Genomic DNA, 15,215 nt, shown 5'->3' with positions numbered 1-15,215 from the left:
CTGCTGCTGCTGCTGCTGGGGGGCGGCGAGTCGACCTCCCTCTGCAGCAATCGAGAGACCGAAGAATAAGCTTTCAAGGGGGCCCCCCTCGGGGTACTGGGGTCTGTTTGGGGAGAGTCTTTTGCTGCAGTTTGGTCTTCTTCGGGAAGATGGGGGGCCCCCCTTGCTGCTGCTTCGCCCTCAGGGGGGCCCCCCTGGGAAGCAGCAGCAGGGGGGGCCCCCGGGGGCCCCCCCGGGGGCCCCTGGGGCCCCCCGGGGGGCCCTCCGGGGGGCCCCCCGCGCAGCTGAGTGCAGACGTCGTCGAGCTCCCTTTCATTTGTTTCTGTCCAAGTTTCCCGATGAGGTCTCCGGACACTTGCAGAGGCGGAAAGGCCGAGAAAAAGAGAAGAAGGAGGCAAAAAGTTCATTATTATTTGATATTACTTAAATATATTTTCTTGAAAATATATTTAAATAATATTTGGCGAAACACCTGAAAAAAAATGAAGTCCGGAGGCGCGCGCATCGCGCGCGGGCTGTGGGAAGCTGCGCATACACCCCAACTCCTGCGCCAACCTCGAAGCATCTAACCGCAGCAGCAGCAGCAGCAGCGCAGCAGCAGCGCAGCAGCAGCGCAGCAGCGGCGCAGCAGCGCTGCAGCAGCAGCTGGGACAAAAGCGGAAGAGAAGATAAAACTCGGGAATTCACTTTGCCTCCAAGCCAGCGGACAGAGCCTCCCCTGCTGCTGCTGCTGCAGCAAACGCCACAGCGAGCTGCAGAAAGTTGAATTTGTGGACTTGGCGAAGACAGGGAAGGTCCTGCAAAGAAAAGGCAGCCGAAATAGCTGCTGCGCTAGCAGCAGCAGCAGCGGCGCGGCCGGCGGCGCGGGGGCTTTGGGGGGAAGCCGCGGCGGTTTCGAAGCAGCAAATGGAATAAAAGACCTGAAATTGGAAGGGAAATGCAAATAAGTGCGGCGAGGGCGAAGTGAGCGTGCGAAACAACCCAGTGCGTCGACTCAACTGTACTGCCAGCGCGCCAAGTCCCGCCAGCAGCTCGGGAACGCGATCTTGTCTCTGGCTGCTTTTTCCGGCAACTTTTTGCTTTCAATGAATTTTATTTGCGGCAGAAAACTCTTCAAAAGCATTTTTGCGGAGCCATTTGGGGCTGATCACCGCCGGCGTGGCACGGGGCCCGCGGCAGCTGCTGTCAGCACCGAAGCAGCGGAAGGTAAGCGCGCGAAAACGGCCGCTTTCCGCAGGTGTTTGAGATTTTTACGCCGCAGAAAACGTTTAAAATTAACTTTAAAAAGTTTGAAATCCGCAAAAAGAAGCAACTAGGCATTTTTTCCCGCAGCTTCCCCCGCGGCGCAGGACTTGCACGTACGTGGGCCTTCGTCGCTGCCGCTGGCGGCGGCGGGTCTTGTAGCGGACAAGCGGGTTCTGTGGAGTCCAAATTGAAATTAAATTTAATTTATTAATCGATTTAAAACATTTACTCAGCTTTTGGAGGGAAAATTCGCCTTTGCAGTTGGCGCCGCTCGGCGCCGCGGGGCTGCAGCCCCCGAGGTGGCGTGGGGGCGTTTCGGCAGGCGTGTGGAAGCTTGCGGGGGAACTGGGGGCCGCGGAGAGTCCAAAAGCAATTAAATGCAATTAAAATTACTTTTAATTGCAAATTGGAGTCCATTTTGCACTTCTTTTGCCTCGGAAAGGTCCTTTTTCCTCGAAGAGTCGAAATGAAGTTCAACAAAAGTGAGTCTTTGCTGCGGGACTTCGCCGCCGCGGGCCTCCCCGCAGCTGCGTCTTTTCCTCTTGGAATTATTTTCCAGTTTGCAAATCAAAAGGGCCTTGGGGCCTTCGCAGCCGCGCGAAGCAGCAGCAGCAGCTCCCCACTGCGCGCAGCAGCGCAGTGCATGCAGCAGCAGCAGCAGCAGCAGCAGCAGCAGGTTGCTTCGCAGAGCTGGCTCCCCCTCTCTTCCGGCTCGAACACTGGCAGCCTCCGGCCTGTCTTTGTCTCCCTGAGGCGCAGCAAAGCAACTGGCGCATGCTGTTCAAACAAGGAGTCAAGTGAAGAAACAATTCGCCAAATGAACAAAAGTGACATTTCAGCCAGTCTGCTGCTGCACTTTGCATGCACTCAGGTGTCTCCGCGTCCCGCAGAAAGGCCCGCAAGGCCCACTTCGGGGCGCCCTCGAGTGTCCGCAGAAAGATCATGACGGCGCCTCTCTGCAAGGAACTCCGCAAGAAATTCAACGTAAGCAGCAGCAGCAGCAGCAGCAGCAGCAGCAGCAGCAGCAGGAGCAGGAGCGGCTGCTGGAGCGGCGGCCGCCGCTGCTTCCGCTGCTGCTGCGGAGCTGCCGCCGCTGCAGCCGCAGCAGCAGCAGGCGGCGGGGCTCGGTTGGGGTGTACGTACACCGCGTCGCGGCTCGTTTCGGGCGCGCGCGGGCAGGTGCAGCAAAAGTCCGTTGGAAAGAACAGACTGGAAGGAACAAATTGGTTTGATTTGATTTGATTTGATTTGCTTTGCTTTGCTTTGATTTGATTTGATTTGATTTGATTTGATTTGATTTGATTGGTGCAGGTCCGCTCACTGCCCATTCGCAAAGACGACGAAGTCATGATTGTCCGCGGCCGCTTCCACGACCGCGAGGGAAAGGTCACTCAGGTGTACCGCAAGAAGTTCGTCATCCACATCGAGCGCATCTCCCGCGAGAAGGCCAACGGTGCTGCTGCTGCTGCTGCTGCTGCTGCTGCTGCCGCTGCTGCCGCTGCTGCTGCTGCTGCTGCCGCTGCTGCTGCCGCTGCTGCTGCAAGGCGCGGCCCGCCGTCGGCCACCGCTGCCGCTGCTGAGCCCCGCTGCTGCTGCTGCTGCAGGGGAAAGCCTCATTGGGATCCACCCCAGCAAAGTCGTGATTACGAAGCCGAAGCTGAACAAAGACAGAAAGGCGCTGCTGGCGCGGAAGGGCAAGGCGGCGAACAAGGGCAAGTACACGGAGAAGGACGTGGCCCAGGTCGACTGACTTAGCAGCGAAAGTGAAGCAGCTGCAGCAGACTAGCAGCGGCGCAGCAGCAACCTGCTGCTGCTGCTGCGCTCCTTGGACACTGGGGAGGTCGAGGGCGGCTCCCGCTGCTCCTCAATTATTTTCCTTTGAAATGCGTTGCGTCTTGAAGTCGATCAGAAGCAGCGGCAACTCGCCGTGCTGCACTAGGGATAGATTTAGATGTAGAGGAGTGGTGACTGAAGTAGGTTTATCTCCCTAGAAAAATAACTGAGTCGTTCGGGACTTTGGGAGAAGGATGCTGTTTCAGATCCGCTGCAGCAGCCTGTGGCTGCTGCCACAGCCTGCTACGCCCTAGGTGTACGGAAACGATACAAAATAGCCTGCTTGGCTCTCGTGATGAGCTTGTCTCGATCAATTTTCAAGAAGTAGGGGTCTGAGAATAGCGAAAGGGAATTTTATTCCCCATTTGGCGCCGGATCTCGCCAGAATTCAAGAGCAAGTTGAGGTGTCTGGACACCTCGGGTGGTCCGGGTGCGCGGGTTCAACTTGCATCGAGCCAGAGTGGAAACTTGAACTATTAAGTTTGGCGGAAGCTTTGATTGCGTTTGAAAAACTTTGCCGAAATGGACGTTTCTGCGATTAAAGCGCGCAGTTTCCTCGGTTTTATGAGCATTAGATCGGTGCGTTTTGCATTTGAGCACAAGTTGAACTGGAGCTTTCCGGGGGGAAAACTCCGGGGGGAAACTCCGCAAAAGCAGCATTTAAAAGCGTTCTCCGCGCGAAATAATTTGAGAAGAACTCCAATTTGAGTTTCGGACATCTTCAGGGACTTGTTGTTGTCGCTTTCCTCCAAATTCTCGTTGGAGTCTTTCTTTTTATGTCGTTCAAATTCCTCCGGCCGACGCTCATAGGACCTGCGTGGTTTCTGCTGATCACGAACTGCTTCAGCGCAATCTTAGGGTAAGCAGCAACCTTTATTTCATTTCATTCTTCAGTTTGACACTAAACGCTAAACCCTAAACCCTTCAACTTCAGAATCTGGGGCTTGTGGCGCCGCAACCAATCCGTGGAAATCGTTTATCTCGCCAGCTTCATCGTCAGTCTCATTTTCCTCATTTTGGTCGTTTTGACTTTTTCCGACACCATCGAGCTCCTGCCCCCCGCGCCCAAGGGAGCCGTGAGAAACCCGAAACCCTAAACCCTAAACCCTAAACCCTGAAGTCCTGGACACACTCGCCGCACAAACCTGCCTCCTGCGCCTTCTCGCGCGCCTAAGCCCCTAAACCCCAAACCCTAAACAACAAACCCTAAACCCTAAACCCCAAACCCTAAACTCTAGCCCTGGCCCCAAACCTCAAGCACCCAACCCTAACTCTAAACCCTAAACCCTAAACCCTAAACCCTCGACGCGTGGCGTTTTCAGGCGGCGGAGGGTTTCCGGCAGTTGGAAATAAAAGCCCGTTACCGAGCGCGAGCTGCTGCTGCTTTTAATCGACTTCGGGCAAATCCAGTTTTTGCAAAAGTGCTGAAAGATCTGCAGCTGCAGCAGCTGCAGCCGCTGCAGCAGCTGCAGCCGTTGCAGCAGCTGCAGCAACCCCTGGACTTCACCGACTTCCATTTGCCCACAATTGATATTCCTAAAGTCGAAATCCCAGACTACGAACACATGCCCTTCGGTGACTCCCTGCTGCTGCTGCTGCTGTTGGTACTGCTGCTGTTGCTGCTGCTGCTGCTGCTGCTGTTGGTACTGCTGCTGCTGCTGCTGCTGCTGTTGTTGTTGTTGTTGCCGGTGTTGCTGCTGCTGTTGCCGCTGTTGCTGCTGCTGTTGCCAGGTTTGCTGCTGTTGCTGCTGCTGCTGTTGCTGTCCTGCTGCTTGTGGCGCTGGTGCTGCTGCTGCCGCTGCTGTTGCCGGTGCTGGTGTCGCTGCTGCTGCTGCTGCTGCTTGTGCTGCTGCTGTTTGGTTTTTCTTTCGAGTATATTTTTATTTATTTATTTATTTATTTATCTATTTATTTATTTAATTCAATTTTAGTCCCTCATGCAAATCAAACTGCGGGGGAGAACGGAGAAGTGTCTGTCAGCGAATTGCCACCTGAGTGAGTTCTCTTTTTAATTTTTTGGATTTAAATTAAATTAAATTAAATTAAATTAAATTAAATTAATCAAGTTAAATTAAATTAAAATTGAAATTTATATTATTTGTGATTTTGAAATTCAAAACAGTTTCAAGAAGCTGAACACCCACCAGCAAGACGAAGTGCTCGCGATTGCTAAAATGCAAAAACGGCGTAAGAACAAAACCCTAAACCCTAAGATGTTGTTTCCAAGCCCTAAACCCTAGAGGCTCATCTTTGAGTTCCAAACCCTAAAAGGTCGTATAGAAAAAACCCTGGCTTGCCTTTAAACCCCAAACCCTAAAGGCTTGTCTTTAGAGCCCCGAATTGAAAAAGGAAATAAAAAACAAAAGATATGCTAAACTGCATGTAATGGTTTGGAAACAACCTTTTAGGGTTTAGGGTTTAGAAACAACCTTTTAGGGTTTAGGGTTTCAAAAACTCATAATCTCTTTTCAGCTTTCCAGTTGGGAATTGCTGGGGCGCTTTCTTTGGTGGTTTTGTTTGAAGTGTATTGGTGAGAGAAGAAATGCATTTTTGGAATTGAAATAAATTGAAATAAATTGAATTAAATTAATTAATTTACTAATTTGAAATAAATTGAAATAAATTAATTAATTTGCCAATTTGAAATAAATAAATAAATTAATTCACTAATTTGAAATTAACTGAATTGAATTAATTTATTTGTTTCAATTCATGAATTCCTTTTCGTTTTCTAAATGCACATCTAACTCGTCAGCGTTCCTTCGACGGAATTCATTTTTTAACTTGCCTCAAATCCAACAAAACAAATTAATTAATTTAATCAAATTAATCAAATTAATTAAATGAATTGATTAAATGGAGTAAATGAATTGAATGAATTAATGAATTAAATTAATTAAATACATCAAATGAGTTAAATGAATTAAATGAATTACACGAATTAACTGAATTAAACGAATCGATGAATCAAATGAACTAGGCTAATTAAATGAATCAAAATGAATCAAAATAAATTAAGTGCATTAACGAATAAGACGAATTAAGTGAATTAAATGAATTAAATGAATTAAATGAATCAAATGAATCAAATGAATTAATGAATTAATAAGTTGAATTGAACTTCACTTTTGCTTGCCCCAGCGTCTGGATCGTGTTGACCTTCATCATGAACAAGTGCATGAGCTTCGACGAGATGATTGCCGCGGCGGAGCAGTGAGCAGTTTGAGTTGAAGTTGTCGAGTTAATTTGTTTTAATTCTGTTTAATTTGGAGTTTAATTGCACATTTGCATGTTTGTTTGTTTGTGCTGTACTTGCGCTTTAGTCCCAATTGTATTTCAAATTAAATCCAAACTTTTAATTTTAATTTTTAATTTTTGATTTAATTTCAAAAAGAAATTCCAAAAACTTTTCTCCCGCAGGTTCGAGCCTCTCGTGGGCGCCGAATGAAGCACGAGGGCAAATTGAATTTCGAATTCTTTTTTGTTTTCTCTTCTTCGTTTTACCATTTCATTATTTATTCATCTTATTTGTTTTACTGTTTTATTATTTATTTGTTTATTTGTTATTTCCTTTATTTATTTATTTCATTTATTTTGTTTTTATTAATTCCACTTTTCCAGTTTCTCTTTTCTCTATTTGTCCTTCCGTCCAATTGATGAACCAGCAGCAGCTGCCGCCGTCCGACCATTTGAATTAAAAGAATTAAAAGAAAAGAATTAAAGGAATTAAAAGAATTAAAAGAGTTAAATGAATTAAAATGAATTGAATAGAATTAAAATGAATTAAAACAAATTAAAATGATTTAAAGCGAGTTAAATGGAGTTGAAATGAATTAAAACGAATTAAAATGAGTCGAAGTGAATTAGAATCAATTAAAATGAATTAAATGAACTAAATAAATCAGATGAATTAAATAAATCAAACGAATTAAAGGAATTAAATGAATTAAATGGATTAGATGAATTAAATGGATTAGATGAATTAAATGAATCAAAATGAATTAAATGAATTAAATATATTAAAATGAATTAAATGAATTAAAATGAATTAAATGAATTAAAATGAACTAAAGTGAATTAAATGAACTAAAATGAATTAAATGAATTAAAATGAATTCTGTTCAATTCCGTTCTTTCATTGTCGCCAAATAATTCTGTAAACGGGTCGCCCCGAGGAGTATTAATTCAAATTAAATTCTCTTCTTAAAAAGAATTTAATCTGAATTAATGCCTTTATAATTTAAAAGTATTTAATTCGAATAAACCTTTTTAATTCAAATTAAATCCTTGCGAAGTATTTATTTGAATAAATACTTCTACAAGAATGTGATTCGAATAAATACCTTCCCTCCAAGTATTTAATTTGAATAAATGCTTTTCTTTTTTCAAGATCAATCTGCTGCGTCTGTGGAATTAAATACTATTTTTTGAAAAGCATTTTCTTCTTTTCTGGCCCTCCCGAATCTGCACTTTGCCTTCAAGTCTTTCTTTATTTTCGACAAAGTTTAAAACTTCTTTTATTTAAAATTTCTTTTTATTTAAAACTTCTTTTCGTTCAAAACTTCTTTTATTTAAAAACGTCTATCCAAATCTTCTTTTCATTTCAAACTTCCTTCATTTAAAACTTCTTTATTTGAAGCTTCTTTGGCGAATAATACCTAAATTAAAACTTGTTTGCGAATAATATTTAAATTGAAACTTGTTTTGTTTGCATGCACTTAAACTCTCCCCCGCTGCTGCTTCTGCTTCTCCAGAACTTTCTTTTGAAGAGCTTCTCTGTTTTCTGCTGCTCTTCGAAACTGCTGCATCGTTTCTTCTTCAATTGCTTCGCACCTGCCTCTGGAAAAGAAATAAACAATTTAATTCAAAGAAGTTAATTAAAAGGAGTTAATTAAAAGAAGTTAATTGAGAGAAGCTAATTGAAAGAAGTTAATTTGGAAGAAGTCAAATTAAACGAGTTTAACTGCAAAGAACTTCATTTGAAGGAGTTTAATTAAAAGGGATTTAATTCAAAGAAGTTACTTCAAAGAAGTCAATTTAAAAGAAGTCAATTTAAAAGAGTTTAACTTCAAAGAATTCCATTCAAAAGAGTCTAATTAAAAAGGATTTAATTCAAAAGAATCTAATTGGAAGGAATTAAACAACAATTAAATTGGGGATTTAATTCAAAAGAATTAAAAGAACTGAATTGAAATGATTTAAAGAGTTACCAAATTGAAATGAATTAATTAAAACAAAAGAGAAGGAATTAAACCCACAAAGGTCAAACAGCAAAAAGGAATCAAAAACGAAAATGAAGAAATTAATTCAAAAAAGAATTCAGAAAACAAAAAGTCAAAAATTGAATTTTAGTTATACTTCAGCATTTATTTGATCCTCAAAATGCAGCAAAGGCTCTCCTCAGGTCCTTAAGGACTTCTGCATATTCAGTGCTGCTGCTGCTGCTGCTGCTGCTGCTGCTGGCTTGTTCTGCCGCTGCTGCTGCTGCTGACTTGTTCTGCTGCTGTTGCTGCTGTGTGAACTGTTCTGCTGCTGCTGCTGCGTGGCTTGTTCTGGTGCTGCTGCTGCTGCTGCTGTGTGACATGTTCTCCTGGTGCTCCTGCATCTGTTTCTGCTGCTGCTGCTGCTATGTGGCGTGCTCTGCTGCTGCTGCTGCTGCTGCTGCTGCTGTGTAGCTTAACTGGCTTTGATCTAATCAGCAGCAGCAAAGCAATTAAACGGATTGCTGCATGCAGAGGCGACTCCGTGGCGGAATTTAAAAACAGCAAATAAACCCAAAAGGAAAAAAATTAAGAAAATAAAAACAAAAAATAAAAATAAAGGAAAAGAGCCCCAAAACAGATCAAAATAGATCAAAATAGAAGGCAGAAGCAGCAAATAAATAGCAAATAAAAGAATAAATAAAATAAAATGAAATAAAAATGAAATAAATAAATACTTACAGTTCTCGCTGAACATAGTCCAGTCTTTTGTTTACTGTTTGAAGAGCCTCGGACTTCGACTGCCGCACCAGCACAGGGCCGATCATTTTGTACACTATTGCGTCTTCTGCTGCTGCTGTTAGCTCCTGCAGCAGCAGCAGCAGCAGCAGCAGCAGCAGCAGCGGCAGCAGCAGCAGCGGAGGGCAATGAGGCGAAAACGCGGCAGCAGCAGCAGATGGTAATGCGAGTTAAAAGCAGCAGCAGCAGCGCAGATTGTGAAACAAAGAACCAGCAGCAGCAGCAGCAAAACAAGTCACGCCGCTGCAGCAGCAGCAGCAACAGCAGCAAGCTGCAAACACTGAGCAGCAGCAGCAGCAGCAGCAGCAGCAGCAGCTGGCGAATGAATTATTTATTTGAATTAATTTTAATTTGAATTTTAAATTTCATTTAAAACGAGAATTAATTTTTACATTCGCCACCGCCTGAAGCTCCGTCCGCTGCGGCACCAGCCGATTTACGTTTTGGGCATTTGTTTGGAGACCTAAAAATAAATAAATAAATAAATAAATAAATAAATAAATAAATAAATAAATAAATAAATTAATAATAACATAATAATAAATAGTTAATTAATTAATTAATTAATTTATTTATTTATTTATTTATTTTTATTTGAATTCGACTTACGCTCCATCAGCGCGTCCATTTCGGCTGTGGTTTCCTTCAGCCTTTCGCCGGACATTTTGAGCTGCTTTTTAAATTAAAATAAATAAATTAAATTAATTAAATTAATTAAATCAATTAAATAATTAATTAAATCAATTAATTTAATTAATTAAACTGATTTAATTAACTGAATTGATTTAATTGCGTTAATTAATCCAATTAATTTAATTAGTTCAATTATATTAATTATTTAATTATTTCACTTTAATTGTTTATTTATTTATTGGTAAAAAGAAAAAGATTTATTTTTTCGGCTTTGGAATTTCCCCGTCGGCGGCGCTGCTGGCCTCTGCAGAAACACAAAAGGAGAATTTAAATAAACAAAATGATTATTTCGTTTAAATAAATAAATAAATAAATAAATTAATAAATTAATTAATTAATTAATTAACTAAATTCTTTCGAATTGAATGATTCCAATGCTTTCTCTTATTAGAAAAGAAGTAAATTAAATCATCTAAACTATTTTCATACAGTTTGTTCATTTAAGTATTCAAAAAGCAGCAAAAAAAGCAGTTTCAAATTTGCTGCACATTGCCATTCTCGTTTTGCTGCTGAGACATGCACTTGCTGCTGCAGCAGCAGACCAGTGGTCCAGTGGTCCAGTGGCGGTCCAGCTGCGTCTGCTGCTGCTGCTGCTGCTGCTGCTGCTGCTGCTTCACCTGGGAGGAGCAGGCCGGGGAGCAGCAGCAGCAGGCGCAGCAGCAGAAAGCGCAGCTGCTGCAGGCGCTGCTGCTGCAGGTCTTCGGCGAACTTGGAGTTTGGAGTTAATCAGTTTGATTTCTTTTTGCGTTTTAAACGCGGAAATAATTAACTTGAATTAATTTCAAGTTTTGAACTGCAGCAAAGAAGACCGCGAAGTTGCACTCCGACTCCCGCGCATGCAGCTGCAGCTGCCCCTCGTCTCGTGAGCTTAACTCTTTTACTTTTGTTTTTATTTCTCAACTAATTCATTTCTCATTAAAAGAAAATGAATTCAAAAGAGTTTCGAAGAAGAAGTCCGGACGACTCCCTGCCGCCGAGCTGTCTGTACACCCCGCGCAGCGGCAGCCCCGCGGGGCCCCGCCGCCGCCTCGGCCGCGCCAGAAGAGAAACTTGGGAAGTAAGTTTGGAGTTTGAGTTTTAAAAGGTTCTTTTGGTTTGAAACATCTTTTTTGAAGTCATTTACAGAAAGAAACGGACAAAAAGACCCCTTTTGCTGCTGCTTTCCCCCTCTAGCTGCTGCGCTCAGCAGCAGCTGCTGCAGCGAGCCGATCTCGCTCCGGGGTGGCGCTCCAACCGGATCCAACCCCCACTCGCTTTCAAACCCTAAACCCCACCCCAAACCCTAAACCCTAAACCCTAAACCCTAAAATGGAGGATGAGGACTCCGAGCCTCTGCTGTACGAACAGCTCGGGCTGTTCACGCCCAACGCGTCTGCTCTCTGTAACGACAGTTCTTCTTTTCCTCCCGACGACAACACCGAGTCCCAAGAAACCCAAGAGTCTGCCACAGGTTAGCAGCAGCAGCAGCAGCAGCAGCAGCAGCAGGAGTAGTTACAGCGGCGGCGATGAGCGAACCAGCCGGAGCAGCAACAACAGAAGCAGAAGCAGCAGCAACAGAAGCAGCAGCAGCAGCAGCAGCAGCAGCAGCAGGAGTGGTTACAGTGGCGGCGATGGACGGACCAGCAGCAGGAGCAGCAGCAGAAGCAGCAGCAGAAGCAGCAGCAGTAGTTATAGCGGCGGCGATGCACGAACCAGCAGCAGCAGCAGCAGCAGGAGCTGGAACAAGAAGGGCGTAGCTGCAGCAGCAACCGCACGTCCAGCCTCAGCAGTAACACCACTCGAAGCAGCAGCAGCAGCAGTTACAGCAGCAGCAAATACAGCAGCAGCAGCAGCAGCAGGACAGATTCATATCTGCCGTTTTCAGAAGTTCAAAGACCAGCCACACCAAATGAATTCCATTTAAATAAATAGACAAACAAACAAACAAACAAATAAATAAATAAATAAATTAATAAATTAATAAATAAATAAATAAATAAATAAGTAAATGGTGGACTAGTTTGGTGCTGCATGTCTGCAGGCTGCTGCTGCTGCTGGCAAGCAGCAGCAGTGGGGGAGTTGGCTGTGGAGTGCAGCAAATGGAGTTTCTTTTTTTTGAATTGGGAACTTTTGCAAAAAGAAAATAAAAACAAAAAAATGAAAATCAAATTAAAATCTTTTTTGAAATCTTTTATTTCCAAAAATAAAATCCCAAGTTTCCTCAGGGGGCCCTTTTGGGCCAAACTCGTCAACCTCCACCAATTCGCTGCAGAACGCAAGTCTTTATTATTTGTTATTATTTATTCATTATTTACTATTTATTATTTATTTATTTATTTATTTATTGTTTTTTGTTTATTATTTGTTTATTTATTTGCGTATTTACTAATATTTATTTTTTATATATTTATTTACTAATTTACTAATTTATTCATTACTTGTTCGCTAATTGATTTATCATTTGTTTATTGTTTGTTTTTTGTCAATTTATTTGTGTGCCTTCTCGCCAGCTAGCCAGCCAGCTAGCTGGCTAGCTGGCGACGGCGCGCCAAACCCCAACCCAAACCCCAAACCCCAAACCCCAAACCCTAAACCCTAAACCCCAAACCCTAAACCCTAAACCCTAAACCCTAAACCCTAGCGCTGCTGCGTGCAGGGGGGTTGTCTGCGGGTTTGTACTTGGAGTTGCTGGCCAAACCCTCGAACTGCATTTCCGTAATTGCGCGCGACGTCAACAGAACTTTTCCCAAACACTTTCTCTTCAGGGACCAGCGCGCAGCGGGCCAGCACGTAATTGAGTGATTAATTGCCCAATTAATGGCCAATTAGTGGCCAATTAATGGCCAATTAATGGTTAATTAATGGCCAATTAATGGCCAATTAATGGCTAGTTAATGATTAATTGATTGGTGCATTCGTTGATTGATTGGTTAGTTGATTCATTAATTCGTTGGGGTTTTTTATCTGTTGGATTCGTTTTTCTATTCGGCATATTTCCTCTTTTCGTTTTTCGCTTCGGTTTTGCATGCAACGCCAGGTTCGGGTTTTCTTGCATGCGTTCTTTGCATGCGTTCTTTGCATGCGTTCTTTGCATGCGTTCTTTGCATGCGTTCTTTGCATGCGTTCTTTGCATGCGTTCTTTGCATGCGTTCTTTGCATGCGTTCTTTGCATGCAGCGTATCTCCATTTACCGCCAATTTTGCATTTCTTGTTCATTTTTTTGATTTGTTCAATTCTTATGAATCATTTTAATTCTTTTTTAATTATTTTAAATTGTTTTTAGTTATTTTTATACTTTTGATTCTTTTAAATTCGTTTTTGCCCTTTTAATGCTCTCAGGCTCTTCTCAAAGTGCTGAAGGCCTACGCCGCCTACAACCCCGAAGTTGGTGAGGTGTACATACACCTCAGCAATTTCCGCCAGCCGCCGAATTAACTAATTTTATAATAAATAAATAAATAAATAAATAAATAACTGACTAATTCATCAACTAGTTGGGCACCAAGACAATCAATTGAGCAGCTGCTTTGCTTGTTTTTTCATGTGCTGCTGCTGCTGCTGCTGCTGCTGCTGCTGCTGCTGCTGCTGCTGCTGCTGCTGCAGGTTACTGCCAAGGCATGGGCTTCGTGTGTGGGGTGCTGCTGCTGCACATGAGGGAAGCAGCAGCATTTTGTTTTTTGGTTTGTTTGCTTTCGAAGTATTCTCTTGCGGACTTGTACAGACCTGGACTGCCTCTTTTGAACAAATACTTTTTCCAGTTCCAAAGACTCCTCAAGACCCACATGCCCCAGTTAGCTGCTGCTGCTGCTGCTGCTGCTGCTGCTGCTGCTGCTGCTGCTGCTGGCTGTGGTGTGGCGCTAGCAGCAGCAAGAGACACCTGACACGACAAAGAAAGCAGAAGCAAAAAGCGCCCAAAACGCAAAACCCACAGAAAGTCGGAAGCTCTCTGCTGCCGCTGCTGCCGCTGCTGCTGCCGCTGCTGCTGCTGCTGCTGCTGCTGCTGCTGCAGGCTGAGCGCGCACCTGGAGGCGGAGGGCGTGGAGGCCTCGATGTTTCTGTCGGGGTGGCTGATGACTTTGTTTGCATATAATTTGCAACTGAACTCCGTCTTGAGAATTTGGGATTTGTTTCTTTTCCGCGGAGAGAAGCAGCTCTTCGCCACCGCCCTGGCCATTCTCAAGGCCAACGAGGTCGGCTGGCTAGCTAGCTGTGGCTAGCTGGCTAGCTGGCTAGCTGGCTAGCTAGCTGTGGCGGGCTAGCTAGCTGGCTAGCTAGCTTGCTGGCTGTGGCTAGCTAGCTGTGGCGGGCTGGCTAGCTAGCTGTGGCTGGCTAGCTGTGGTCAGCTGTGGCCAGCTGGCTAGCTAGCTAGCCACAGCTAGCTAGCTCGCTGGCTAGCTAGCTAGCTAGCTAGCTAGCTAGCTAGCTAGCCAGCTAACTAGTTAACTACCTGGGGACAGATAGATAGATAGCTAGCTAGCTAAACAAACTTGTGTTCCAAACTAGCTAGTTGTCTAGCTAGCTAGCTAACTAGCTAGCTAGCTGCTTTTCCACCCCGCAGTGCAGTGCGGGGCTTTCGCCGGAAAACCCAAACCCTAAACCCTAGACCCTAAACAGTGGTTTGTGCATGCGCAGGCGGTGCTGATGGCCAGCTCTTTGGAGGGAGTTTTGGAGGTTTTGAAGAAAGTGGATTTGTCTTTTGAAGAGCTGCAGGCAGCAGCAAAAGGAATTAAAGTCACGAGAAAGACTCTTGCTGCGCTCGAAGCTGAGTACTACCGCAGCAGCAGCAGCAGCAGCAGCAGCAGCAGCAGCAGCAGCAGCAGCAGCAGCCCACGCGCGCTGCAGCAGCAAAGCCTCGACCCGCAAGGCCAGATTTCTAGCTAGCTAGCTAGCTAGCCAGCTAGCTAGCTAGTGTTCGGTGCCGGCTAGCTAGTTGGCTAGCTAGTCAGCTGGCCAGCTAGCTAGCCGGATGTGCTTAGCTAGCTGCTGCTCGCTAGCCAGCTAGCTGTTGCTAGCTAACTAGCTATCTGGCTAGCTAGCTAGCTTGCTAGCTAGCTAGCCAGCTGGCTAGCTTGCTGGCTAGCTTGCTGGCTAGCTAGCTAGGCTGCTGGCACTAGCTAGCTGGCGGGGGCTAGCCGTGGCTAGCCAGGGGTCCAATTTTTTGTTCAGGTTTAGGGTTTAGGGTTTAGGGTTTAGGGTTAAGGGTTTGGGGTTTGGGGGGCAGTGGTAAATTTGTCCGCTGCAACACAAAACGAAGCGCGAAGAAATATTTCTTTATTTTGGCGAAGTGCCTGCGTGCTGCTGCTGCAGCTTCTGCTGCTGTTTTTGCTGCTGCTGCTGTTGCTGCTGTTGCTGCTGCAGCTAGCTAGTTAGCTGGCTAGCTAGCTAGCTAGTTAGCTAGCCATAAGAAACAGCTGCTTTGTCTGCAAATCGAAGTGAGTAAATAATTCAATTAGTTAATTAATTAGT

General features: G+C 44.6%; 4 protein-coding genes across 4 annotated transcripts; 3 read left to right on the top strand and 1 right to left on the bottom strand.

Moving 5' to 3' along the window:
• Nucleotides 1-1,711: 1,711 nt before the first annotated feature.
• ETH_00030745 (60S ribosomal protein L26, putative) lies at nucleotides 1,712-2,995 on the top strand (the record flags this gene model as incomplete). The annotated part of the gene is made up of 4 exons (XM_013372837.1): nucleotides 1,712-1,727; nucleotides 2,117-2,229; nucleotides 2,557-2,698; nucleotides 2,850-2,995. The coding sequence occupies 4 exons, from the start codon at nucleotides 1,712-1,714 to the stop codon at nucleotides 2,993-2,995; spliced, it is 417 nt and encodes a 138-aa protein (XP_013228291.1).
• Nucleotides 2,996-8,504: 5,509 nt separating this feature from the next.
• On the bottom strand, nucleotides 8,505-9,741 carry ETH_00030740 (prefoldin subunit, putative; the record flags this gene model as incomplete). Its single annotated transcript, XM_013372836.1, has 4 exons — nucleotides 8,505-8,769; nucleotides 9,021-9,145; nucleotides 9,470-9,540; nucleotides 9,687-9,741. 4 exons carry the CDS (start codon nucleotides 9,739-9,741, stop codon nucleotides 8,505-8,507), a joined length of 516 nt encoding a protein of 171 aa, XP_013228290.1.
• Nucleotides 9,742-11,078: 1,337 nt separating this feature from the next.
• On the top strand, nucleotides 11,079-11,506 carry ETH_00030735 (uncharacterized protein; the record flags this gene model as incomplete). Its single annotated transcript, XM_013372835.1, is given in 2 exon segments — nucleotides 11,079-11,220; nucleotides 11,232-11,506. 2 exon segments carry the CDS (start codon nucleotides 11,079-11,081, stop codon nucleotides 11,504-11,506), a joined length of 417 nt encoding a protein of 138 aa, XP_013228289.1.
• Nucleotides 11,507-12,774: 1,268 nt separating this feature from the next.
• ETH_00030730 (TBC domain-containing protein, putative) lies at nucleotides 12,775-14,630 on the top strand (the record flags this gene model as incomplete). Its single annotated transcript, XM_013372834.1, has 5 exons — nucleotides 12,775-12,786; nucleotides 13,089-13,137; nucleotides 13,353-13,539; nucleotides 13,759-13,939; nucleotides 14,382-14,630. 5 exons carry the CDS (start codon nucleotides 12,775-12,777, stop codon nucleotides 14,628-14,630), a joined length of 678 nt encoding a protein of 225 aa, XP_013228288.1.
• Between the last annotated feature and the right edge of the window lie 585 nt (nucleotides 14,631-15,215).

This window comes from Eimeria tenella, genomic scaffold (assembly GCF_000499545.2).
Source record: "Eimeria tenella Houghton genomic scaffold, Eth_scaff11, whole genome shotgun sequence".
NCBI classification, from domain to species: domain Eukaryota; phylum Apicomplexa; class Conoidasida; order Eucoccidiorida; family Eimeriidae; genus Eimeria; species Eimeria tenella.
Note: the sequence above shows the minus strand (reverse complement) of the source record. Positions and strands in the feature narration are given on the sequence as shown.